Source organism: Pleurodeles waltl, chromosome 4_1 (genome assembly GCF_031143425.1).
Source record: "Pleurodeles waltl isolate 20211129_DDA chromosome 4_1, aPleWal1.hap1.20221129, whole genome shotgun sequence".
In the NCBI taxonomy this organism is placed as follows: domain Eukaryota; kingdom Metazoa; phylum Chordata; class Amphibia; order Caudata; family Salamandridae; genus Pleurodeles; species Pleurodeles waltl.
Window position 1 is genome coordinate 143,852,500 of NC_090442.1, and position 27,553 is coordinate 143,880,052.

General features: G+C 44.7%; 1 protein-coding gene across 3 annotated transcripts in view; it reads right to left on the minus strand.

The window, feature by feature from the left end:
- Nucleotides 1-27,553, minus strand: part of LARGE1 (LARGE xylosyl- and glucuronyltransferase 1) — a 755,508-nt gene that overhangs the window by 345,108 nt on the left and 382,847 nt on the right. For all 3 annotated transcript variants that reach the window (XM_069227932.1, XM_069227934.1, XM_069227933.1), the window contains exon 6: nt 1,986-2,157. In XM_069227932.1, coding sequence (XP_069084033.1) covers nt 1,986-2,157 — 172 coding nt within the window. The remainder of the gene's footprint in view (nt 1-1,985; nt 2,158-27,553) is intronic.

Below are 27,553 nucleotides of genomic sequence, written 5' to 3' on the forward strand. Positions count from 1 at the left end.
TAAGAGTGACACTTAAGTCAACCAATGGTAAGCAATGGGTGGCTCTAAGTCTACTGTAAATTCTCAGTAAGTTGATATATTGCATATAACCATACAGCTGCACTGTCTGGCAGGTTCGACCTATTGAACATCCTGAAGCTTTTTTTTTTCATCTGAGTGGGGGAGGGGCTTAAAAATATACCTCTGCTCATTCGTCCAATCAGGCACTGCTTATCAGACAGCATGCACTTAGTTTCAATCTGTTACTCTAAGTTTCAAAGTAGTGAGTATTTCATTCAGTTCTACACACACGTGTGCACACACACACACACACACACACACACACACAGTGGTGTAATAATACATTTCAGCAATGGAACAGTGCTAAAGTAGCAGGACAAAACAGTGACAGAAATATAATAGCAAGTACCTTTACTATTCTTGTAGTAAGAAATAGATCTATTTTATATCAAGAGCATCCGCTTGACAATACAAATCATGTTTATATATAATCTGTTCATTAACTATCGTGCCAAAAATTAAAACACCAATATGTAAGAGGGATTATTATAGCTAATATTGACCACTGAAAATAAATATTTCCAAGGTGTGCTCGAGGCAGCTAAATGCAAGGGTTTGAGGTTTGGTAAAACGTGTAATAATCTATCCACCAAAAAGAAATGCATTTCATTACACCCACACAGAAAAGCAATAAAAAGGCGTGCACCGATATCCCTCGAGGAGCTATGCAAAACAAACACCATCAGGCCATCCAGACACCTCATAAATCGAAATAAACAGGTGGCTACAAGACAATCAATATTATTCTGGACACTCTCCACGAGGGGCATTAGCCAAGCTCTACCGAGAGCTGCTGATGTGCAATATATTAGTGCTGTCTGCATTACAATGTATATACATAGGACACTCTGAGGCTTGTGAGAAGGAAGACACAACACTACACCAGTATTAGTCCTGTGCATATCTGCAGCGCATTAGCATATATCACATCATACACCGATTTATAGATATCTTGGTGTATGATGTGTTTAGGTTTACAGTACATGTGCAGTACATTACGTAAGGTCTACAGTGCAGTACTAAAGGGTGGGCCTGTATGGACAATATACAGATGGAAAAAATGATTCCAGGTGTATAGCACATAGCTGAGCAGGGCGCTAGCAAATGGCCTTTGTATGCGGTTTGTATGTGCAGGGTACTGCTAGAGCTTTCTACCGCAGAGCATGCCTGGAGGGAGCTTAGTCCAGGTCTATCATTTCAGCAACACACACCTATCTAAAGATCGAGGACATCAATTCTTGAATGAACACATTGGTGAGAATTCAACTTTAAGGTCCTGCAATGCACTGCAACAGGACTCCAAGTATTGCAAATCATCTCATTACTTGGATAGCCATGCGCACGCACTTTATACAACACCCATGCTTGGTAGGACCCCATTTAGTGATTAAAGTGTGCTCCATCTTCCACAGTCCTGATCTGTAGACCAGTGACCTCCCTAGAATGGGTATTTAAATCTAGGTATTCCTGGGAAGTGGAGGTCTACAAGTGCAGGCCCACCAAGTGGTAGGATTTTTTTTCTTCAGTATTTTACTTCTGTGACATCTCTCTCTGGGTGTGTAAATGTTACAGACCTAACCGCACTGAACTGATGCAGGTAAAGCAGATGTGTGTGGTGGAGCAGAGTGTTCACATGTTGGTATGTTGAGTTTTGGCATGTTACGTGTTGGTATGTTCATCACCGGCATGTTGAGTATTGTCTAGCTTTGCACAATCATAGGACACTGTGGCATGATAATGTTATCAATGTCCAGAAAAGCCCAGTCCTGAAATACAACATCTAATTTATGAACTTATCCTCAAGTGTTCTTTCGTCAGGCTTTAGAACACTAATCTAGCACAAACGTTTTGTGACATGTGACAATTGTTTATTTACTAAAGAGTACTAGACGGCGAAGAACCTGTGCACCGGATCGACAACATACCTTTGAACTTGTGGAAGACCGCCCAGAGTTCTGCGATATCTGTGGCAAATGTGATGTCGGTGTCGAGGACGATGACCCGCTCCAGGTTGGAAGGTAAAGTCTTAGTCAACACGAGCTTCATCAGTCCGTAGATCCCAGAGTAGTGTTTGTTGGGGATCCAAGACACTTCGGACTAAGGAGTCAAAGAGAAGAGGGCTGTTAAGTAAAAGAAGAGCACAAGACTATGAAATGAACGAGGACGGGGGAAGAAGAAAGTCAGTGGCAATATGTCCATAGAGGGAGGAGACAAACAATGCAAAGGAAACGAGTGGGCAGTGCAGACATCTGTAACTCCAACACTCATGAGCCTACTGACCAGAAATGTGCAAAGTATAGCTTACCTATCTGAGAATGCGTAATGCATGACTGCCTTCCCTGGGTACAAGTAATGCCCGCCATCTTTATTTGGGGCTGTCCAATGGACAGACATTTGAGGTGAGCAAATCTAGAATGTCGCTGGTGTTGCAGGGTGCTCCTTACTAGAGCTGCTCTCCACCTAAACTTGGGAACTACCCAGAGTTCTCTATTCTTTTTTCCATAATTTATGCGTCACTCTAACCCTGAAAGGGATTTGTTTTGATATATATATATATGTATATATATATATATATACACACACACAATACATATATATATATATACACACAATATATATAGATACAGATATATATATATATATATATATATATATATATATATATATATATATATATATATATATATATCTGAAACAAATGGTCCAAGAACAAATTAGACGGCGCACTCTGCTGCCGGTGCAGAGTGGGACCACCCTCAAATTAATATTAGTAAACGAAAAAGTTCACTGCACTCTAAAAAAGCTCCAAATACATTGTAGTCAAAATAAACATAATGACTAATATTATTAAAATAAAAAAGAAGTGATAATTTAGTTAAAAACATATGATGGAAATCATTTGGGTGCTCAATTTAAACTAATATTTCCATCATATGTTTTAACTAAATTATCACTTCTTTTTTATTTTAATATTAGCCATTATGTTTATTTTGACTACGATATCCAGAATGCTTCATTATGGGCAAGCTGGATCATTAGAATTTAAGAGAAAGAGTGAAAGGACTTGCTAACCATGAACAAGACTCTTTTTGAGTTGAAACACGTTGGTAGTTGCTTAATCCTATCAATAAAGACTGTCATTTTGGACCTTTTTGGAGTGGGGTGAACCTTTTCGTTTACTAATATATATATATATATATATATATATATATATATATATAGAGAGAGAGAGAGAGAGAGAGAGAGACAGAGAGAGAGAGAGAGAGAGAGAGAGAGATAATGACCTAATAGAACATTTAGTCCTCCGTCTATGTCTGTGCCCGTCCTGGTTTGGTCTCTATGTTTTGGTGAACCTCCACAGAGCCATCATCGCTTGAGGTGGCAGCGGTGACTGACTGGGGAAGCGGGTCATGCTCCATTACTGGACCTGTGCGTGGGTGGGTTCCCGGTGCGGCATGGGCCCTACGGCTAGGCGTCACAAGCTCGCATGGAAGTAGCGTGATGGGGACTGAACAGGGAACTGGTCACTCTTACCAGCTGAGCACCGCGAAGGCAGAGTAGTGACATTACATAAGGGAGTAAAAGGCTGCTAAGGGGCACTGTAATTCTCGCTACTCCCTCCCAGGGCCGCCCCCGCCGATGGGTCTCCTCTAACGACTACTTCAATAGCCTGCCACGGTGTAACTCAATTAATCACAGCAACAAACAATATTGAACTGATAAATCAAAGGAGTGAAGCTTTCTACCTCTTAATTACGAGGGTGTCCCAGGAGTGGGAGTGCAGGAGATGTGAAAAGAAAGTAATATACACGCTGTATGCTAATTCAGACGGGAAGCAGACAGAAAAACAGTGCCCCTCACCCTGGCGAGTCTCACGTCGCAAATAACCCCCACTGGTTGCCGAACGACTAACAAAGATACACCCCCAGAACTAAGATCTAAAGTCCTGGGAAAGGTTGAAACCTAGTTTGAAACAGCTGTCTGAAACAGTTTGAAAGGTTGAAACAGCTTAGTTAATAAAACAAGGATAATGAGTCCCCCCCCCATCCCGACAAGTCTAGGAGCACTTCCGTTGGTGACGTGCCAGGGGCCGGCTCGGATGCATGGTCGCCATTTTCAAATGGCTCTGATAGCAGTAAAACTGTATTACGTCACAGATCCTAAAAGGACCACCCCTATTCCATTCCTGGAGCTGACGACACCTCCTCAAGGAGCCTTCATTTATAAAGAGCACAACCCGCCCCTCAACCGCCGCCCTGCCAAATTTTCCAGGTCCATGTGTGATGTGGTGCTCCAGGGCAGAGTTTTTATTTGCATTCTGGGGCTTGTGGTCCTGTTTCTACATTGTAAAAGAAGACTACAATATCCAGAATTCAAAGGTAAAACCCTGGACTGGAGCAGCACTCCACGCATGAACCTGGGAAACTTGGCAACTATGCAAACCCCGCCCATCTTGCTGAAAGTTAGAAAGTAACAGCACCTGCTCCGTGCACCTCCTGGTCGCCAGAATTCTCCAGACCCCACCGCTGCTCTATCCCATTCCTTGCTCAGAGGCCATGTAACAACTCCAGATATGTATTAATATTCATAAATCACTCACCCAGCTATGCTGGAATGAGGGTAAGGGGAAGTCCGGGAGAAAGTAAAACTCAGCTCAAAATAATGAGGGATGCTCAAGAGCCTTTTATTCAATTAAAGAACTACTTTCCAGCTGTAGATGCTGCACGGATCCAACATACAATAGTATACTGCATTCTCCTGCTCCCTATAGGCAGCAGATACCTTCTAAATAATGTATTTTTACAGCTGACGCCGAGCCCAATTATCATGACAGACAGGAAGAGAACAAAAAAACAAGTCGAATTCGGAGACAGGAACAAAAGTACAAGATTATTAACTGAAACCAGAGTCCCTCAGCGTGTACCACCGGCCTGCTAGCTGCCACTATTAATCTGACAAATGAATACATCCCAGGGTCACTCTGTCGTCTTAGTTGGAGACATCTGTGAAGCGCAGTGGATACTAAATAACCATAGCTCATCAGAGACATATATTCCAAAGGATACACTCCTCAGACAACCTTAGAAAATGGCCATGAGGAAAATAGTTGGACACAAAGTGAACTAAATAATACTTAATTTGGATTACAAATAAAATGAGCATTGCCAAATGCAGAAGATCAGCCTTTTCCTAGTGCTTGTGTAGGTCAGACACGGCAGAATCACTGGCCACCAGGCATGCAGATGCTTCAGGAACCAAAATTCACATGTTGTAGTCTTGGTATTGTAGAATTAGTACTACAGTTATAATTGTAGTAGCCCTCTAGCAAAGATGGGAATATTAGTGTTGTCGGTGATAGCGGTGAGGTGTTGGTATTATAATGTGAAGTTGAAGTGCAGATCTGAAGTTCTGAAGCTGAAGTTGGTTGTAGAGCTGAGCTGTAGTTTAGTTGATGCTGTTGAGTAGGTTGTAGAGTTGTGTTTGGTTTGAAGCTGTGTTGCAGTTGTGGAGACTGACTTATGAGCTTGAAGTTGGTCATAGAGTTGAGCTAGAGTAGAAGATGTGGAACTGGTTTTTGAGTAATGCTGGAGTACTGGTTTTGAGATACAGATAGGTTTTGAGTATGGGAGCTTACTACTTCAGACAACAGTCCATAGAGACAAAAACATCAGTTGGTGCTTTTGTCTACATGGCCAAAGCTGTTGTCGGTCGAAAGACCAGGAACGACAAAGACTGTGTGCTGAAGTGGTTGAGAGAAGTGTGTGGAATGCACATTTGCATGCTTAAACAGCTTAAAGGATGATGGATGTAGAGGTTTTTGTTAAATCTTTAATGCATGTTTTATTTTAACATTTTGCAATTTGGGAATGGTGCTATATTCCTACTTCTTAAGTGTGGTTCTTGGCTTATTGGTTCTCACCAAGAAAGCGCATTTGGCTTGCTACTATGACTACACTTTGCACACGTCTTCAAAACTTAAAAAGTAACACTTCTGCAGAACAATTTCATCTTTGTTCACAATGAGCCCTTTCCAGCAAGCACTGTCCATGACTGCACTACCCTTGCTTACTAGCTAAATTTAGCAAATTTTAAGTATCAATAAACCACAAACATCACTGTCGGGAACCAATCAGCTTCACACCATTACAACACCTTTTGAGTTGCATGAGTAAACTGCAAGCCTGTACTCAGCACACAAGCATCACATTCTCCACACCGGGTTTACTGGCTACCTCAGTAGAAATATGCTACCCACGACCACACCCCAGGTGCCTTCATTAACCACTTAGGACACAATATTTTCCCAACACTCAGTCTATGTTGGAGTCTTAACAGAAAATGATCTGCATTGCCTTCCATCTTCATATCTTCCATGTTCATGCTTCTCTCAACCTTAACACCGCCTGCATTGCAACTGTATCAGAAACACTGAAAATTACCTGTTTTACAAGTCCTCTGAAGTGAGTTTAGTAGACAGTACTGTGTAAAAGTGGGGCATCATCTCCCATACTGAAATCATACAATACAGCAATCCCTCCAAGAAGAATAAGGGGGTCATTTTGACCTCAGCGGTCTTTTGCCAAGACCGCCGAGGGACCGCCGTGCGGAAGACCGCCAGTGGTGGCGGTTTGCCGCTCGGCCTATTATGACCGTTGGCAGCTCTCCGTCCTTTTACGGACAGAGAGCCACCAACAGCCATACTGGCGGGCGGCGGCGGGGAAGTGGAGGTTGCTCCACCTCCACCGCCACGCCAACAGAACACCGCCCAGGGAATCACGTCCTGTGATTCGGCGTGGCGGTGTTCTGTTGGCGGTGTGGTGTCGGTGGAGCAGCCCACATGGCTCCCGCCCCCTCCCGGAGGATCGTCGGACCAGGTAAGTCGATCGTCCATAAGGGGAAGGGGGTGTTGTGTGTTATGTGCGTGCATGGGGGTGTGTGTATGTAGAGGGGGTGTGTGAGTGCGTGTATGCTTGCGGGGGTGTTGTGTGTTTGGGAATGAGTGCGTGTATGCCTGTAGGTATGTCTGTATGGATGTGTGCGTGTATGTTTGAATTGTGGGTGTGCGTATCTGACTTGTGTGTGGATGTTGGCATGTATGTCGGTGTGTGTGCGTGTATGTGTGTTGGTGGTGCCTGCGTGCGTGTCGTGTGTGCATGAGTGCTGTGATGTTGGGGGTCGGGTGGGGAGGGGGGTCCTGCCACCTTTGGGGGTGGTGGGGGTGTAGGGGAGGGAGTCGGGTGGGGGTGAGGGGTGGGGGAGACCCCTATCAGTGCCAGGGAAGGAATTCCCTGGCACTGATAGTGCTTACCGCCATGGATTTCATGGCGGTTTCAAACCTCATGAAATCCATGGCGGTCAGCCGGGTCCAAATACCGCCGGCGGTATAATGACGGCTGCCGGGCTGGAGACCCTGGTCTCCAGCCCGACCGTCGTCTCCGCCCTGGCGACCTGGCGGATGACCATGGCGGTAACCGCCATGGTCATAATTAAAAAAAAAAGACCGCCAGCCTGTTGGCGGTCTTACCGCCGCTTCTCCGCCTTCCGCCAGGGTCATAATGACCCCCTATATGTGTTTTTAGTAAAATAGATATATTAGAAATTGACAGACGAATTTTAGCATAATAGTACCACTCCTATCTGAATAACCACCTACCAGGTCTGGAATGCACAGCTGCTCTCCCAGAACACTTCTGGCCTGGTGTCGTTTCTAGTAGCATTCTGAACACTACGACTCCCCACATTAGCCTAACCAGACATGCTGCGCCTGTGCCACACTGATCCACAATCAGGGAATACAGGATACAGTCTTTGCAAATCATCACTTACTACAGGGATCAAACAGGTCAGAAGTCAGCACAAATCTGTCTTCATGCACGCATTTACCCCTTACTAAGAGCAAACCCCATATTAAAATCTTATCAGCTAGTTTTCTCCAATGCATCTCCCTTTTGCAGCTTCTAGGAAGCATTAGCTCGTGCTTGACACAATAATATGCCACTTCCCTACAACAGGGCTTTACTAACCAATGATTTCACTGTCCTTATCCATTCTTGCATGAGTACATCACCATTCTACACAGCGCTTAGTTAAACCTATGGGTGTGAAAAGTTGTGAATTTGTTCACTCACAAACTTCTTTTAAGTTTTGCAAATACTACCATAACTTCTTACAGGCCATAAAATCATCAGCCCGAGGACTTTCACATGAAAAAAACTGCTACTGAGGAAAAAACAGCCAACATCGATCCAATTTTAAAGTCCCGAGAAGAAAAGATTTAACGTTAACTGGTGAGAAAATGGCACCTCCATGTTGAGAGCTAACAAGCAGTCAAAAGAAAAGATTGCCAGATTGTAGGGAAAAGAAAAAGGTATTTATCTTTGCTAATGATATCTCTGGAGGACAATATATCTTCCTGGATATTCCTAGGCTTATGAATGTCCGCCAGGCAGACTGAATCTGGAAAAGTTACCCAGGTAATAGCTCTTTAGTGGTGTTACGGGTCCATCTGCTAAGGAAGTGATGCACATTGGACTATATGAGGTACAAACCAGTGCACCAGCCTCAGTCCCACGTACTTTTTCCGTGCCTTATCAAGGTGTGCAGAGAGGAACCAAGACAGTATCTAATACAACGACACCGCAGCATATGATATGTTTGCAAAGCTTGGGATCAAATTAATCATACCACTAAATCACAGGGGTGGAGAAGAGTTGTGACAAATCTGCTGGAAGACATAGGACTCACTAAAAGAAGTAACTCATTTCTTAGTACAGATTTCTCACCTTATGAATGAGTAACAAAGCGATACCCTCACGAGGGTGGGATTGAGTAGTGCCAACTACCCAAAGAAGCCGGGCAACACAGTCCACTCAAACTATCCGTCACTGCCGTCTTAAATTGTCGGATAATATTTTTAAGCAAAAGTATGTAAAGATGATTCTGTGGCTGCCCATCTGATGTCAACCATTTGAACGCCCCTGGTGAGAGTCGTGTTAGAAACCCTGGCCCTAGTGCAGTGGACACGAATGCGAGGGTCTTTATTGGTCAGGATGTACCAGATTTATTGCAATGCTTAGTCATGTCTTTGTTCATGATAACTCTGGAAAAGCCCAATAAGTAGTGATCATCCTCGTGAAAGGGGATCAGACTGAGAATGCCTGGAGTTCATTTACCCAACAGGCCATTGTCAGTAAGAATTTCAGTCAGTATCGGACAATTGTGCATTTGCTCGAGTAGGGATACCAAAAAAGGAATGTTAACTCAAGACTGAAATCAAACTGAGGATCAATAAATGAAGTAGGGTAACTAGCAAAGGGTACAAGTCAAAAACGCACCACCAGCGATGACTAAAGCAGAGAGATACTTCAATTTGCATAGGGCAACCAATTAACTCTTTGCAGTAGCCACTGCGACGTCTTGTTGTGCAAGAACAATGCAATGCTTAGCACATCGGAAAGACATTACTCAAATGGGTTCAGTTTCTCCAACTCACACACATTGAACAAATTTGTTCCAGAGCACAGCTTCAATGGATTTTGTGGCAGGTTTCCAACATACGCAATCTCTGGAGGCATGCAGAAGGACACTCGTTGGCACCACTCAATCTCCATACATCCCACAGAAGCATTTGGGAATTGTGTTGAAGAACCTGTCCACCTTGCAGCAACAGCAGGTTTGCCCTGTGTGGGAGAGGAAGAGGGGGCAGAGTGTCCAGTTGCTTCATATTGACACATCAAACACTCAATATACAGTTTGGGGAATTCAGGATCAGTTGTGCACGCTCCTCCCACGCCTTCTTCAGCACTGTCGACAGAAGTAGAATTGGCAGGAATGTGTAGAGCAGGCCCAGTGATGAGCTGAACGTGAGGACATTCATGGTCCTCTACAGAGAGGAGACTCATATCATCAGGTCTCAAACTAATGGTACATGTGAGATGTGCAGCTACTGAGAAAATCCCCCATCGCTCGGCCAGTCAAAGCATCTCTAACCTTGACTCCACGCGCCCCTGTCTGTTGATGTAATGGATGACTCTGGTGTTATCGGACTGAACCTTAACGGCACTCTCTGAGACGAAAGAGAGGAAAGTTTACATATCAAGACAGTGGAGGCACTGCTCCAGTATGGATGCAGATCATATGGTCACCACCTCAATGTCAGATGAGCGCCTCAGTCCAAAGAGGAAACGTTTGTCTACAAAAATGGAGAAGTGTAGGAACGACCCGCTTGGAGATTAGAGACATAGATCCACTTGTGCAGATTCGGCAGGACCAAATCAAAGTCTGCACCCAAGTCAAGAGGCTACTCTGATGCTAGAGTCGCTGCCTCCCTACATACCAGTGAAGAACTCTTATTCACCATCTGGTGTCAGCACCAGCAGGATGCATGAGGCCATCATACCTAACAGACACAGGACTTGCAGAACCAGGATCAATGCTTGAGCCAGAAACATTGAAATCATTTCCCAAATAGCTGCAATCTGCTGAGGATGAGCAGAAGTCTTCATACAGGTCGTATTTAGCACCACGTCTATGAAAGCATAGCCTCATTGTGGGGGGGGAATGAGACTTCTGGATGCTAATCATGAAGTTCAACTCATGGAGATGAGCCATGGTGAGCTGAAACTGTTGCGCAACCGGTGGAGGAGACCCTCCCTTCAACAGCCAGGTGTCCAAGTACAGAAATACCTGGCTGCTAACCCTCATCGTGAATCAAGTCATCAGCAAAAACAACAGAACTGAGAACTGACAGTGCAGAGACCTTACCTCAGGTACTACCTGTGAGCAGGTAGGATCTGCAGGTGAAAGTAGATGTTCTGAAGGGCAAGTTAAGCTCTATGTGGTCAAGGCCAGCAGAACTTGGCTCAGATAAGGCATCTCGAGCGCTTCTCCTGCTGCATGATACGTTAAGAATGGGTCTCAGACCCCCACCTGGAGACCCAGGAGGTAAGGAAGCACATCTTGGGTCCCTTTACACTGTAGGCCTGTATGGTCTTTTTATTCCATAGGGCAAGAACTTGGCTTCAAAAACTGACACATGTACCAGAGAGTACGTTCTGGTGCAAAGAAGGCAGTTCAGAAAGAGGGCAGTCGGAGGAGGGGACTGGAAGGTAGGATGCAATCCTCATGGACTGACTGGATGACCTAGAGATCCATCGTGATCATCTCCCAACTGGTAGAAAAATGGGAGCTTCTCCCTCCCACTGGAAATGGGTGATAGGGGTCAAACAAGTTGTGAGGAAGTAGAACCAGCAGAAAAAGGGGGACAGTTTATTTGTTGCGGTGCTTGAATCAGCTACAAAGGTTGGCACTGCCGGTACAGTTGTGTCCTCGAGCAGTCTGGAAACTTCCTGTACTGCTGGTAGAATTTCAGCGAGTAGGTGTTAAAATTAAAGGGCAGGAAGGATCTTAATTACTTGTTAGGGCCTTAGGATCTGTCCCTGGATCAAGCCAGAGTGTCTGCACGGTGAGATTATGCTGAAAGCGTCCCAGCGACTGTCAACCAGATCAAGCAAAAGCCTTTCACATGTGATCAGGCAGAATGATAAATCCATTTTGCCAGCTTCCCCAAGGCATGGGCATAGGTGCAAACTAGGCATGAGAATCAAAGTGAGTGAAGTTGGACACTGGCTGGCGAGACTGTTCCAGTTTTCACCAAACGCAGGAGGACACGTAGTCAAGAACAATCTTAGCTCACTGTAGATAGGGGGGTGCTTCCACGTTCAAGTGCAGGCCACTGTTTGGTAACTCTTGGCACAGGTTTCATAATTTAAGTATTCTTCAGAAAGGTAAGCTTTGGTGTTTTTTTGGGGGGAGCTGTCTTTTACTGAATTATTTATGGTTAAGTAACAGTGCAGCTCCCCAAAATACCACCAGACCTCTGAAACCACAACATTAGCTCCCCTAATGAGCAGGAGCCTGAAACAATTAATCACATTGGGTGGGATTGCAAACTGACTGGCATGGCTCCCCACAGGCATGATGGTACATGTAGTCACAAACAGTATTTGCTTGCTATAAATAAGTGATCCCATGCATGTTCAAGTGCGCCAAGTGCTTGGTAAGCCTGGACACATGTTGATTACATTTATACAAGGTTAGTGAAACAACCAGCAGATTCAAATAAAAAATAATTGTAAAAACGTTTATGAAAAGGGAACCCTTAAAAAGATCGGCTTAGAGGGTTGGCAAGATGCAGGGGGCATCAAAACATACCCAGAACACTCGGTGCGCCATTGTCTGAGCTGTCAGGAATCCATGGGTTAACCCAGCTGTACAAGAGACTCGGATCCGACTTAATGAGCCGAGCAGAGTCCATCTCATTCATCTTAACACTGGGCAGCAAGTCCCCAGTCTAATTAGGAGAAATGCAGTGTGGCACTAGAACAATGCCACCTAATTTGCTTATGTAAATGAGCCTAATTAGGCAAGAAGCTGAGCGCGTTCAGGTAAGCAGGGTCCTTTGGGAGAGAGGTGAAAGTGCACAGAAACACAGAAGCAGCCAAGAGCGCAAAACCAACGCACCCAGAATTCCCCTTTCACTTCCGGGTCAGCACCGTGGGAGTTGAGCTTTTTAGCACCCCCTGCTCAACCTTGAACAGCACTTCTTCCAGCAAGTTCCACAAAGAGCGCTTGATGAGCACAGAGAATGAGAGGAGATTGTCAGCTGAGAAAGCACTATAGAAGTGGTTCCAAACCTGTGGTCTGGGGATCCATGGGGTCCGCAAAGCCTCTTCGGGGGGTCTGTGACGGTTTAGAAAATGTAACCATTTTAACAGATTATGTCCCAGCTTTCAGTAATGACTCAGTGGGGGGTCCCCAGGTTCCAGTATTGATAAAGTGAGGGTCCACAGAAGCCAAAAGGTCGGGAACCACTGCGGACCATAGCACCACAGAAGCAAAACAATTTTGGGGTAAAAATGAGCAGAACATACAGCCTAGTAAAACAGAAGTACCTGCGAAAAGGATCTAATAAATAGCAAACCTCAATTCTTCAACACCATCGTACTCTAAACTTCAATAAAATCTCTTGGTTTTCTGCTAGCCCCGTCTTCTTCTCACCCGCACATAAACAAAGTAGCTATGATCACTCCCACAAAAAAAAAAATCAATGACCCACTATCTAAGCCTGGGCTAAATTGTAATTGCGCCTGAGTAATCTGAGTAACTTCAGTAATTTTGTGTTATTCTTAAAGTGAAAAATTACAGAGAATTATACGACTATGGCAGTTTGCCCAAATTAGAGTAATATGGGGCAAAGATGCCTACCCAAAGTAAAGGCGCAGAGCCCAACTTACCTCTGGCTGCCGGCTGTTCCTGTTCTGTTGAAATTAGGGCTTTCTTAGCACAAAGTACATCCTCAGTTCAATTCAAGCGCGAGGATGTGCTAGGAAAACAGTGCTAAATGCAGGGTTACATTACTCGATAATTGTGCATAATCTCAAGTAATTTTGCAGTAATTACATCCACCACTCATATCCCTTTATTATTTGAAAATGACACTACCTGCTCTTGTGATTTTTATATTGGATTCGGGGAATGCTATCCTTGCTGGAGCCTTCCTAGTTAACAATTGCTCCAGTCAAAGCAGAACTCTATGCAACCACCAGGCATGTCACAGGCTCAAGCTAATTTGACAATGTAACTCCCTTTGATGTGCAAAAGAGGTAGATAGATGCTTACTCAACAAGTCCCTTCAATTAAGTTTATTCCCACCTAAGCTAAAAACCTCCAACATCAGACCACTCCTCAAAAAGCAAACTCTGACTCAGCAAACTACAGGCCTATATCAAATGGGCTATCCATAGGAAATATATGAGAAAGAGCAGTGTTTACTCAACTTTCTAAATTTAGAGAAGAAAATCACAACATCAGACAGTTCGGCTATAGATCCACAGAGGCAGAGAGTCAGCCATCATATCCATTTGGTTTTACCTCAAACTCACAGTGGACAAGAACAGAATCAGCTGCATTTAACACTGTCCACACACTAATGCAAAGACTTAATCATCTTGGAATATACAGAAATGCTCTAAAATGGTTTGTTTATTACTTGAGAGTGCAGTTTACCCACAACCTTTCACATCAGCTCCTCATAACAAACAGCGGCATCCCTCAGGGGTCCATCATATCCTCTAATATTCAACATCTACTTAGCCCCCTTATCAGAGGCCAGGTAGATTAGCCCTCCTGCTACAAGGCAGATAACACACTAATCATTCTAAAAATGAATGGCTCTGAGCACCTCTAGAACTCAAAACCTGAGAACACATGGATGATGAGTAACCACCTAAAGCTCAACAACGCAAAGACAGAAATGATGACCTACGGACAAGGGCAAAATAACTAACCGACTGTCATATAGCCCACAGAGCACGAGGACCTTTAAACAACATTAAGAGAGGTCAGAAATCTAGAGGTAACCATGGATTCAGACGTATCCTTGAAACCAGATGTTAACTTCATCTTAGGAGTTCTACACAATGAAAACACTGGGTTGCATCTTCACATCTTCCCAACATTGCATATCAACAAAAACTACAAGCCAATCTCACACTTGTAATCTCACAGCTTGAATATGCCAACAGCCTATACCTCAGCATACCCAGATTAACCATACAAAATTTACAACTAATCCAAAATGCTTCATAGGACTCCGTCTCCGCCTTCACCAAAGACAACACATCACTCCAGCCTTGCAATCACTCCACTGGGATCTGTGGTTAGAAGGGCAAGGTTGGAGGCCGCCTGCATTGCCCATAGAGTCTCTTAAGGAAAAAGACAACTACACCTACAAGTTAGATTCAAGCAACACAAACCAAACAGGATACTGTGCTCTAGGCTTGCACCACTTAACAAACCACCTTAACATAAGAAATCTATAGGAGGCACTTCTTTCTCAGTACAAAATGCCTAGATCTAGAACTCACTACTAGCCAAGATTCGAAGCTTCCAGGAAAATACAAACGTCATTAGACAGTTGAAAACATTACTGTTTCCAAGATAACTACATCATCCCACAACCCTGTGAATGAAGCTGCAAATATAATCATGCATTCAAGAGCAATCTACAATTTGCAACGCACCTATATGAACAACCCAACCAGCACACTACGTTTTTATATTCAGGTAGGCTAAGGACTATTCCATGACTAACCTGGTTATTATGTATTTATATAATTTCATATATTACCCTTCTAAACCACACTAATAATAATACTATAACACTCAGCGCTCGGCAGACCAGTATAGCTTAATCACCTTACCCTTTTATTCAATTAAAACACATGTGTTAAGGGTCTCATCTACCACCCAGTGCTCGACCACCCAATAAGCCAGCCATCAACAACTGAGCAAGCATGGAACCAAGGAAGAGATCTGCCACATACTGTTGGCCAACTGAAGGACTCTAATCTAGACCTCCACTGAAGTCCCAACCAGCTGCATCCTATGACTGCTTCCTTATATCTCACAATGGGATGACAGTAACAAACCTCAACCCAGCAGATCACCTTCCCCAGTTCTCTCTCCAACCATACCTGCGCAGGACCAGAAACTTTAAACAAATTATCAGGTGCGACAACTGAATGCCGTAGTCTGCTATGTAGTCTATAATAATGACAAATACCATAAAGGGACTTAGAGAGCAGCTCAAAGCTGCCAGCCTGCTGAGTACCATAAACTGAGCATCTTGCGTAGCCCTGCGCCCCTTAACGTAATAACCATATCCCATTGATCATTACGCATGACATGGAAACCAGTGTTTAATTTGCAAATAAAACCTGGCCTGTGCCCAAAGCTCCCCTCTGAAACACGCGGCTGCTGCAATTAAATGTGTGAACATAGAATACTGAGGCAGCGTAATCCTGAAGCCCTCTCGGGCATCTTTAATCCATTGTAAGCCACTCCGTGTCCCTTCAGCTCACTCCTGCGGCTTTCTGCTTTCCCCTTTGTAATGCCTTTTCGTTTTTCTCTTCCTCAGTCTTTCCCATATGTGTCTTTAGCTTGCATTAAATGCTTGAGGCACAAAAATAAGTGCCCGCCCTCAAAAATAAGTGCCGGAGCCCCGCACCGGAAAGCACTAGCTCAAATTAAGCACTGATGGAAACATTTCCCACATAGGATTAAAAAAAACACACACCCTACTCAGCGTAGCTCGATGCCCATGTAGGCAAGTGCTTCAGTGCTCTGCATAAGGCAAAGTAAGTGCTATATAAATGCTGCAATAGAATACAATGCAATATGACCTCCTCTGCTTCCAACTATGGCTACAACACAAACTGTGCTGCCTAACTAGTAAAAGCCAATAACCCAGACTATTGTCCCTACTTACTAGAACTGTTGTCCATCTCTGGTGGCGTGAAATGCCTTAGAAGGAGAAATACTCAGTTCATATTGGAGCAGGACCAAGACTGATTTGCAAGTGGCTGCTTCCTCATATAAGGTGTTACAGCGGGTAGAAAAGAATATTAAGTGGTGTGAGGCAGAATCGCGTGGCTAAGACTTTGATCTTTCAATGATCACATCTTGTTGTATAATGTGACATCTTGATTGTGACTGTTTATACCCAGAAGTGGATCCTGTGCTTACTCTGTCATAGAATCCAAGCAGCACCTCAAACAGGTATGGGGTTGTTTGTGTTCCTGCTCAGATTTGACTGGTAGTTCAAGCTGGACACTAGAAGCTGCAGCAAGACTGATTTGATGTGGTTGCCCCTTATCTGTATTTCCAGATTAAGCGTGTAAATGATGGCCTGGAGTGCAGCCCAAGTGAATGCCAGTGACTGGGACTCTGCAAGCATTCTACCCATCACCATCACATCTGCTCCGAAGTAACCTTTCACTGGTGCTGCTACCAGGCCTGGAACTCTCAGACTCAACATCTGAAACAACATTATCGCCATATCTCGAGAAAAAGTTTAAAGCCCGTTTGCTTCAACTGCTACTCATCTAGTACACACCCAACTGGACCGACATACCGTCAAATGCATGACCCCGGTGTTGTTACAATTCCCTTGTCATTTCTCTCTCTCCAAGTTTTTTCTGACTCACTGTTTTGTCTGAAAGGTAAATAAAATTATTTAGTACAACAAAGAGTCACGTGTGAAGGACCCTAACGTGGCACGGTATAGGCACAGTATGCAAAAATGTTAGAGAAATAAATAACGAAAATACTATCAGTACAAGCTGGCAGAGGGAACTCTGACTGGCACTGCCCACGTACAACTGCAAAAGCTAGAACTGGTTGAATATTAATTGGTTTACTGGAAGAGGATTTTACTCCTAATCATTGTATACTGTTGAGGTAACTCATCAAGAGCCAGGATTACATTTGCTGTATTGAAACCTACATGATGCCACTGTAAAAGTTATCTAAAGTTCAAATATCTCAACATCACTCGCAGGAGTGGTTGTATCTCACCAAGTAGTACCCCCTCACAACTTTGCCTCATTACTTACAAGGAATGGTTGTCCCCATCTCCACAAAAGGCACCACACTGCCATTTAAAGAAGAAAGCAACTTCCACCCTGATGACCTGCAAAGGGTTGCATCACATCGATCCCTTCGAGTTGAGAGAAGGGGAGGAATTTGTCCGTTCTCCAAGGCGAAGTTACAAATGAATTTGTTCCAAGTACAGTGCATGAGTCTCTGTTGCTTGCCAGGTGAGGAGGCCCTGGCATAAAGGCACCGACTATGAACGAATGGACTTGTTTGTGACCACATTGTACTCCTTGGACTAGGAGCTGGTCTACCTCGTGGTTACAGAAAGTGTGACATTTCCATTGATGTGCTTCAAGTAGAAATAAAGCTTTGACCTCTTCCCAGTGATGCAGGACCTCTTTGCAAGTCAGCCAAGGCTCCTTGCCCTTAGCTGTTGTGTCATCTGTGGCAGCCAATATCTGCCTACTGTCTACTTCCACTGAAGTATCAATGTGTAGTATAAAAGTAGTGCTGACTACAAGTTGAGGTGTGAACAATACAAAATAATATATAAAATTAAAATGGAAATGGAAGAAACATGTAATCAGTTACAGAAAAAAGTAGAGTAACAAATACCAACATCTTGTTAAGTATATAAAAAAAAAGTGAACAGATTGTTCATGATACATTACTGCAAGCACCCACCACTGTAAAGCACTGAACATATGGGACGACCAGATGGCTAGTCGAGAGTTCCATAACGTTAATGTGTAGTGACTACTTCTCTAGCCCACAAATGATGCTTGAATCATTAAAGTGAGTGGGAGGAAGTGGAAGTGACTAAATCCTTCCCTTAAATAATGTAAGAAACATCTGATTGCACATCGAATGGGTGCTTTGTGGTGAAAACATGGTCAATAATAATTATTGAACCAGCTTGTTCTGAGTTGCTAACTGGACTCATCCAACTTTATAACTTTATCCAGAGAAAAGTATAAGAACCAGGGAGACCCACAGCTTCAATAAAGCACCCAATGTTCTGGCGTCAACTTGGCGTCAGAACTTGCGAGTCGCATGTCTAAGAGCAACACTTCAAGAAAGTCAGTTGATGAGAGGCTTTGAACCCGAGTATCCTAGAGAAAGTATTGTGAGCCAGTTTAAGGTTCCAGTAGGGCTCCCGTAATGGGAGGCTGACGAATTGTGTACTCCATTCCTTAAATACGTGAACTGACCCCTGCTGCCATGGATTCCTTAAAAATCCACAAACTAAGCAGAGGGCCCTGCGAAAGCACACCCATTTGGAAATGTCATTGAAACACCTGGAATCCCGAGATTAACCTGAGACCTGGTCTCACAGGGACAGAAAACTAACCGTCCTTCAGAACATGAGCACACAATACGTTTTTGGATGACCTTATAGAGATCTGGAGTTTGTTCAGATACGTCAGGCACTGAAAGAGCTTTAAGTCTCGTTTGAGGGAGAACAAGAATGGCCATCTTCATCTGTTGAATTAGAAGGGGCGTGTACATGTTAATCTAGAAAGAAAGAGCTGAATGGCCATGAAGCACCGGGCGGTACTTGGTGTACAGCGGTGAAACAGTGATGGGAATTTAAAGGTAGAGGCTTCCTTCACTCGTTCAAAAATCCATTTGAAAGAGAACCTTACAAGACATTCATTTTTGGTGAAGAAAATTAGGCAAGCTTTCAGAGGGTGGATAAAAGGATGTAGGTCAGACAAGCTGAATTGCTCTAAATTTGTCCCTCACTGTTAGCAGGTTCCAGTACCTATTGGCGGGTCTTGCAACTTTTAATATGTTAGTGTCAAGAGGAACCATAGTTCTACTTTATCACTGCTGATGGGCGCAAAGTATCCATTATCTGGGCGCTGGTAGCTGCCAATGGGGGCGGACAGTTGAATACATCTCTGATGGATACTCTGAAAAGAACATGGCTTCCCCTTTGTAGCCCAATGCCTTCTTATAGCCTACCTGTTGCTGAACTCTAAACAGATTTACATTTTGGAGTCGTTCAACCAAAAATGGGCCATGAGGGATAAGGACTGGAAAGCTGATTAAAGAAAAATGTCTAGTAATGAAATAAAAAAAAAGATAAAGAATTCAGGGATGGTGTAGAATGGACTCCTGTACCAGTACAGAGAAAGGACTGGATCACAGCGAATCCGTGCGTGCCCCCAGCTTTTGGTATCTACTCATCCATACATCACAACATACCTTACCCTATGCCTGCAGCCCCCATCTTTCTGCACATAGCACTTTTTTTGCGCACATGATCACAACAAAGGCTTATTTTATGAGGAACAAGATAGAAAATAGAGGCTATCCCAAAACGTCAGCAAAAATACTTTTTTCTGGTGAACGAGAAAAGAAACTTGCCAAATATTGCAACTGTAACAGCGGCAACATTTACAAATTTGCTACTCAGCTTACCCTGACCCTTTCTTCCTCTAGGCCTTAATCTCATTAATGCACCTATCGAGCAAGTGGCACTTATAGTTTCATTTGCACAAACCTTGCTTTTTGAAAGACAAAAAATGCTTTAACCTTCTACACAACAACAGGAGTGCAAACAGAGACTTGAAATGCCATTCACCAGCAGCCACATGCTGTCACTGGAGATAGTTAGAGAAGCAAAGGGGTCGCCATCTCTGCAGAACGACTAGTCGAGCTCTGCATCTAAACAGCACCCATGCTAACAAGGATCTCATAACCTGAACTTGATCTGGCGTACACCAAGCATGAAGCTCTCAGAGGTCGCTTTTAGGAGAGCTAGAACATTCCTGCTCTTACTTTGGCTCACTCAAGCAAGTCAGAAGCTTTAAGAAGCACAGCTTTATTCAACGGGTCCTGAATCTCAGCCTTCCGGATTGGGAGGGAATCAACAGCTTATCTGGCCACCAGAGAGAGCGAAAGGGTGAAGAATGGGCGCTTGATTCCAGTTGTTTGAAGCAACTAAGTTTTAGATTGCACCCCCTCTGGAAGCTGGCCCTTAAAGAACCACGGATTGCGACAAGGTGCTTGAATATAAAACAGAGTGGAATCCCACAGTGGATCACCGAAGGATGGGTGGAAGCAATTAGAATCAGCTTTCACTGCTGGGTGGCGAGGGATGGGGGAATAGCATAGAGTGTATTGGCTTCTCCTGGAGTGGAACCAGCAAGAATGCTGGTCCAGCAAGTACAAAGAAGGGTGACATAGGGTTCATATCTTCCAGTATCAACAAGAGCCAATGGGGTCAGAATGAGTAAGCACAATGAGGAAAGCCCTAGCATCATCTGTAACTTAGTCTAATGTTCCACAGCTTCACTACCAGCCGGTTTAGAGCCAGAGTGAAACGAAGGTAAAAATTTGCTTAGAGATTTGATAAAAAAAATAAGTGGCCTGCAGGGAGTGACTGTGACTGCTGGATGGTGAGTCAATGAGCCCTTTGCTAACTAACCCACCTTTGGGAGAAGGATCTTTTCTACATTTCTTTTTCATTCAATAGATGAAAAAAGAACTATTCTCTCTATCCTTCAGAATCTGCAATGTGATGCTTAAGAAGCTTGCAAGGTCTGGATCCACATCTTCATGAGGACTGAAGATAATAAACTACTTGGGGGTCCCATTCTGATTTGGATTAAGGAAACAGGAGAAGCAAGTACAAGAGGCAGAGGATCCCTATCAAGAAGTAAAATACAAAACGTGAAACAGGAGTCCCAGAAACAGACAAGGCATCTTAGCGGAGCCCGCTACGGTGAAATTGTTAAGTTCTAGGTTATGTGTAAAGTGAACTATCACGCAAGAGGGTATTCTGGCACTGAGCAGGTGTATGTGCCTAGCCCTGCTTGTAGTAGGTTGGTTAATTGAAATGCCAGGTCTTTGGCTTCTTGGTTAAATCAGCAGGAGAGGAAAAGGCTCTGATGTGGAGTGGGAGGTGGTTCAAGGCTTTAGTAGCGATGTGAGAGAATGCCTGTCTTTCTGATCTGGTTCTGTGTACGCATGGGAAGTGTGCAAGTAGGAGTTTTATGAGTGGAAGTGTCTGGGTGGTGGAAGAATATACTGTTCAGGTGCCCGGGGTTTGAGCTGTGTACTGCCTTGAATGTGTGTGTGAGAGGAGTTTGAATTGAGCGTGTTGATGAATCTGGCTGCCGAGTTCTGAGTGGTTTGTAGTCATCTAGTGACTTGCTTGGCAATCCCTGTGTAGAGGGTGTTCCCACAGTCCTTGCTGGTGACAGAGCATGAGTAACAGTTTTTCTAGTGTTACTTGGAAACCATTTGAAGGTAAATTGGTCACATATTAGTCAATCAGCAGGATATAACTCCAGGTCATGGTTATGGTGGCAAGGAGAAAGCACTCAACCTATGGCCAAAAATGTTGTATACAGCTATTGGACTTTATGAAAGTAGAAGGAACTTTAAAATATATGCAGTAACCCTGGGGTGAGAGAATGATCCAAGCAGATCTAGTTGGATCACACCCTTCGGATCAAACAAATGGGTAGAGATTTGTTTTATAACTTTATTGACAAGGAAAAAAGTGTAATTTCATGTTGTCTGGATGAACCAGTTATGTGCTGTAGAGGCAAGAAGGCCAAACCAGTTGGTACAGTCGAGAGAACAATGGGCCTAATGTGGCAAAAAAAAAATCCATCACTGTTACAGGTTTCTATTTAGAAGCATTGAAGCAGGCCAACAGTCACTCCTACTCTGGCGTGCTGTGGTTTTTAGTGCGTGGATGGTGTATTTGGTAGGGCATTTTGCAATTGATTTAAGAATAGTGGCATAGAGTGTTTCCACTTTATGACTTGGGTCTTTGTCAGATAGCTGGGCAAGGGGGGGAGACGCGCAGTGCCATGGTTATTGGAATAATAGTGGCAAGTGAGTGTTCTAGAAATCTAAAGGGTTGCCCTTTGTCTTTAAAGAATGAGTGAGTGTTTTGAAATGAGTGATCAAAGAGTATTTATGCAAACAACGTCATCTTTGGTGGTTGCTGAGGTGGAATTCTTTCAAGAATGATGAGGGGGATTGTGGGTAAACATGCCTTCAAGATGGCGTCAAGGGCAACAAAGGATGCTCTGACTGTTGAACAACCGCACAGTGAATGGGGAATATAATTGGTACAGGAATACTCAAAGGATGAGGGAGTGAAGCCCAGTTTTGAGGTAGATATTGTCGTGACTTCCTTTGGAAGATGCCCACTGCCATCGTCCTCTTTCTACAATCCCCATGTGGTACACTAGAAAAAGTAACAAAAGGACTGAGAAGGGTTAACAATGTGGCACTGTGCTTGGGGACAGAGAATCCACGGTAATGGTTATGACATGTAGAGGGGTAGAAGCGAGTGAATTGAACATCTGGCAGCAGAATGAGGTGTGGGGAGTTCTGGGTTGCAGTTTTTGTGTGCAGGTGTCGAATTCATATTTAATCAACGGAGTAGCTGAGACTGGTGGCGGTGGATCTGGTTGGCTGACGGTGAAGCAAGGAGGGAGGGCTTGAATGGAAGGCGAGGGGCGAGGCAATGCGAAATAGGGAGAACCCACAAAAGTCATCCCTTTAGGCTAGAACGGGCTGTAGAGTGGCACAGCGGTTCAAGGACGAGGGCAAGTTAGGGGACAGAGTGATGCAGGCTGTAGGCTGCCTGAATACGGGAGGGTCTTGGTTAAGGAATGGCAACATCGGGGGCAGCGTCACTAGCATAAGCGGGGATCTGTGTCCATGCTGGGCATTTAGCGGTGATCTTAAGGTCACAAGCTTCAATCCCCCCAAGAAGGTCAATTCAGCGTGCCATTCTTCTGAGGTCGGTAAATGGAAAACCATTAAAATGACTAATAGTATATCATCACATACTAATATTTATAGTACCTAGAATAGCAGAAGTAGGGCTTGAAGCGCTATATAAAAACAAGTTCTTATAATACTGCACCGCGTGGGATGCAGGTACACCAATCCGTATGTGCGGGGGGGGGGGGGCATTCAAATAAGTATGTATGTGCACGTAGCTGGAAGGCTGCAGATGTAACACAATTCATCACAGAGCGCCATCACTCAGGTGGGGGCGGGGAGGCAATATACAACTTGACCTGAGCTCATCCCTATTAACAATCCGAATCGTTTTATTTTCGTCCACGGCACTTTAACCTTGACTCATTTTTGTCATCTCACTTCTCTTCGGGAGAATGACTCACTCGGGTGAGGATGAATGATGGAATGGATGGAATGATTACACACTGATCTTCAGATCAGGTCCAGACTATTTATATGAGACGCTGCCATGGAAACCAGGTGCAAAGCTGATCTCAGCGACATGCCAGGAGTCTGCCTTCTCCCATCAGCCACCCACTGCAGAAGGCAAGACAACTGTTTGTCTACGTTTATTTTGAGCTACAGTGCAGAGCAGTTTACAAACATGCAGCACCTTTCTATAAAAATACACACAAATCACTGTAGACAAGGACAGGCACTTGAACCGTTCACGGTCACCAAGCATTTGATACATACTGTTTCCAAAGACATTTACAAATACGTCGCACGTAGCATAGTGCTCATAAAATTAATTATGCAATTAGCAGTTCATTTGATGTTTATTGTTGCCATATTTCCTTTACAAACAAAAAGCCTTGTCACCCGGGGTGTTGGACCTGGCCCTTTTTGCGGGGTCATCCCCAAACTTTTTGCCTCCTTCCTCATAAGTTTTTGTTGGCTTTAGGGCTCTGGGAACTTTACCACTGATAACCAGTGCTAAAGTGCATATGCTCTCTTTCTAAACTGTATTGGTGATTGGTTTATCCATGATTGGCAAATTTGATTTACTGGTAGGTCCCTAGTAAAGGACACCGGGGGTGCCCAGGGCCTGTAAATTAAATGCTCCTAGTGGGCCTGCAGCACTGTTTGTGCCACCGACATGAGTAGCTCTGTAATCATGTCTCATACCTGCCACTGCAGTGTCTGTGTGTGCACTTTTAAACTGCCAATTCAACCTGGCAAGTGTACTCACTTGCTAGGCCCAAACATCCCTTTCGGTACACATAAGGCACCCCTAAGGTAGGCCTTAGATAGCCCCATGGGCAGGGTGCAGTGTATGTGGAAGGTAGGGCATGTACTGATGTGTTTTACATGTCCTGAGAGTGAAATATTGCCAAATTCAGTTTTCACTGTTGCAAGGCCCATCGCTCTTATAGGTTAACATGGGGGCCGCCTTTAAGTAACTTTTAAGTGAAGTTGGCCTTTGGGAGCAGCTAGAGATCTGGAGTTTGGTGTCTCTGAACTCAAAATTTTAAAAAACATCTTTTGGTAAAGTTGGTTTTTAGATTGTCAGTTTGAAAATGCTACTTTTAGAAAGTGGGCATTTTCTTGCTTAAACCATTCTGTGACTCTGCCTCCTTGTGTATTCCCTGACTGGGTCAGACCGACCGTTGGGCTGTTTTTGAATCTCCACTAGACAGTGACACAAAGGGAGCTGGGCTGTAGCCTGCATCTCCTGATGGGTCATCTGGGCTAGAGTGGAGGGACAAGCTGACACTTACACCTGAATGGGTTGTGCCTGTCCTCACACAATGCAGTCTCCAACCCCCTGGTGTGTGTCTGGGGTCAGGCCTGGGCAAGGCATGATCTTGTCACAGAGACTTTCCTTTGAAGATTGCCTACTTAAAAGGCAGAAAGGGGTATAAGTAGTGTACCCACAACCCCAGATTTTGTAATTACTTCTCAAACTAAGAGGAACCTCTGCCAAGGAGAAGAGCTGAAGAGCTGGAGGAATACTGCCCCTTTGCCTGTGACTGTGCTTTGCTGGGCAGGCCTGGAGTTGCTGCTTCTGCCTGAAAGTGGACAAAGACTGGACTTTGTGGTATATTCCTGCTTGTGAAGTCTCCAAGGGCTTGGAAAGAGCTTGCCTCCTGTTTTGCAGTCTCAGGGCCATCAAAGAGTTCCTCTGCCAGCACCTGGACTCTCTGCTGAGACTCCTATCCTGCCAAGTTGTGCCCCATCCAGTCCCTGGCCTCTTGAAAGGTGAAGCCGGTAGAACCAAGGTGAAAATCCACACACAGGAGCTGTGTGGGGAAACTTTTGACGCACCCCTGCAACACAGCTGTAAAAACGACGCGTCACCTGCATCCTGGCTGAGAAATCGATTCACCACCTGCATCTTGGCTGGGAAATCGACGCATCACCTGCATTGCAGCTGGAGAAACGACGCAACACCTGCTTGCGGCTGCTGACATTGACGCAAGACCCATGCAGCGTGGTTCCTCATCACCGTGTGGCCGGATTTCACATGCATCGTCCCTGGGTGTCAAAATCGACGTGAACCTGCTCTGACCCAAGGTGCCCATCTGGAAATCGACGCATTGCTCTCTTGCAGGAGAGAAAAACAACGCATCGCCTACCCGACCACAGAAAAAACGACACATGGCCTTACTTGCAAGTAAGGAATCGACGCATCGCTGACAATTGTAAAATGGGTGACACTTCCTCCATAGTAGCTGTAAGTGGAGGAGTCAAAGATTTAGATGCAGCAGAAGGTGGTGGGGAATGCATCTACTGGTGTGAGAGTGGGTGTGATAGTGTCTGGGTGTGAGAGTGGGTGTGAGAGTGGGTGTGAGTGTTTGGGTGTGGGTGTAGGTGTGAGAGGGAGTCTCTGGGTGAGCGAGTGGGTGTGAGTGTCTCTGTGAGTGGGTGTATGAGCATCTGAGTGGGTCTGTGAGTGGGTGTGTGATTGTCTGAAAGGGTCTGAGTGGGTGCATAAGTGTCTAAGTGGGTCTGTGATTGAATGTGTGAGTCTCTGAGTGCATCTATGAGTGAGAGGATGAGTTTCTGAGTGGGTCTGTGAGTAAGTGCATGGGTCTGTGAGTGGGTCTATTAGTGGGTGCATGAATGTCTGAGAGGGTCTGTGAGTGGATACGTGAGTGTCTGAGTGGGTCTGTGAGGGAGGACATGAGTCTCCGAGTGAGTCTGTGAATGGGTGCATGAGTGTCTGAGTGTTTCTGAAAGCAGTTGCGTGAGTGTCTATGTGGGTGTGTCTGTAGCTGTGTGAGTGACTCGGTCACAAAGGGATCTCACCTGCCCTTTTATCCGACAAGGCCACAGCTTTGCACAAAATATCTACCCAAGTGCAGTTCTTTCTGCTTCCTTTGGTAAATGTCCATTGGCTATTCTACACTACAGCTGTGTAATGGACCACAAGCAAATGTCACCAGTGACCTTGTGTGTATATTTTGCAATGTGATTGTTCCTTGTGCGTCTTTCTCTAGAATTCTGTGATTGTATGAATTATCCAATGGAGAGGCCAACAATACTACAAAGACATTAATCTCCACAAAACCATGGTCCTTCCTGTTTTATCTGAAATAAGTGCTTTTTTTTGTGAAGATGTTCTCATATTTCTCGCAATCAAGAATGCGCCACCAAAATCAGACGGAAATGCACTGGGGGTCCCTTTAGTAAGCTGTCCATCATCCTGCCAAAATGAGTGACGACCTTTGCATACAACTAAGGTGGATGAGGCGGTGCCAAGCAGGCACAGCTTCCAGGTGATTTGCACATTTAAATACTCGTAGCATTTTAAAGGGAGAACCATGAACTCTGCTCTCACCAAGAGAGGACAAGAAAGAACCCACTCGTCACAGTCACATACAGATTGTGCTCCAATAAATCAGTGATGCATTCACCTTCATGAAGGTTTGCAGATTTTATTAGGACGAGCGGCCCCCTCCCTGAGCCGATCTTGGACCCGCCAACCCCATCCCCTGGGGCCCAGGCTTCATTCAATAGGGCAGGGGGACCTCACGGTCTCCCTCACCGGTCAATTTCGCTCCTAGGGACCCCATCTCATAGGACTCAGCATTATAATACGTTTTGTTTTGGGGGGGGGGCAGGGCCCCTGGGACATGGCCTTAACATAGTTTTTTTTTTTTGAGAGAGGGGCCCCAGAGCCGGCCTCAAAATATATATTTTTTTAATGTGGTAGAGGGTCCGTGTGGCCACCCTCCCTGGGCCGATCTCAGCCCCAAGGACCCCATCCCTCTGGGCCCAGTCATGTCACCTGGGTGCCCCACAAGGCACCCAGTCACCACTGTTGGGA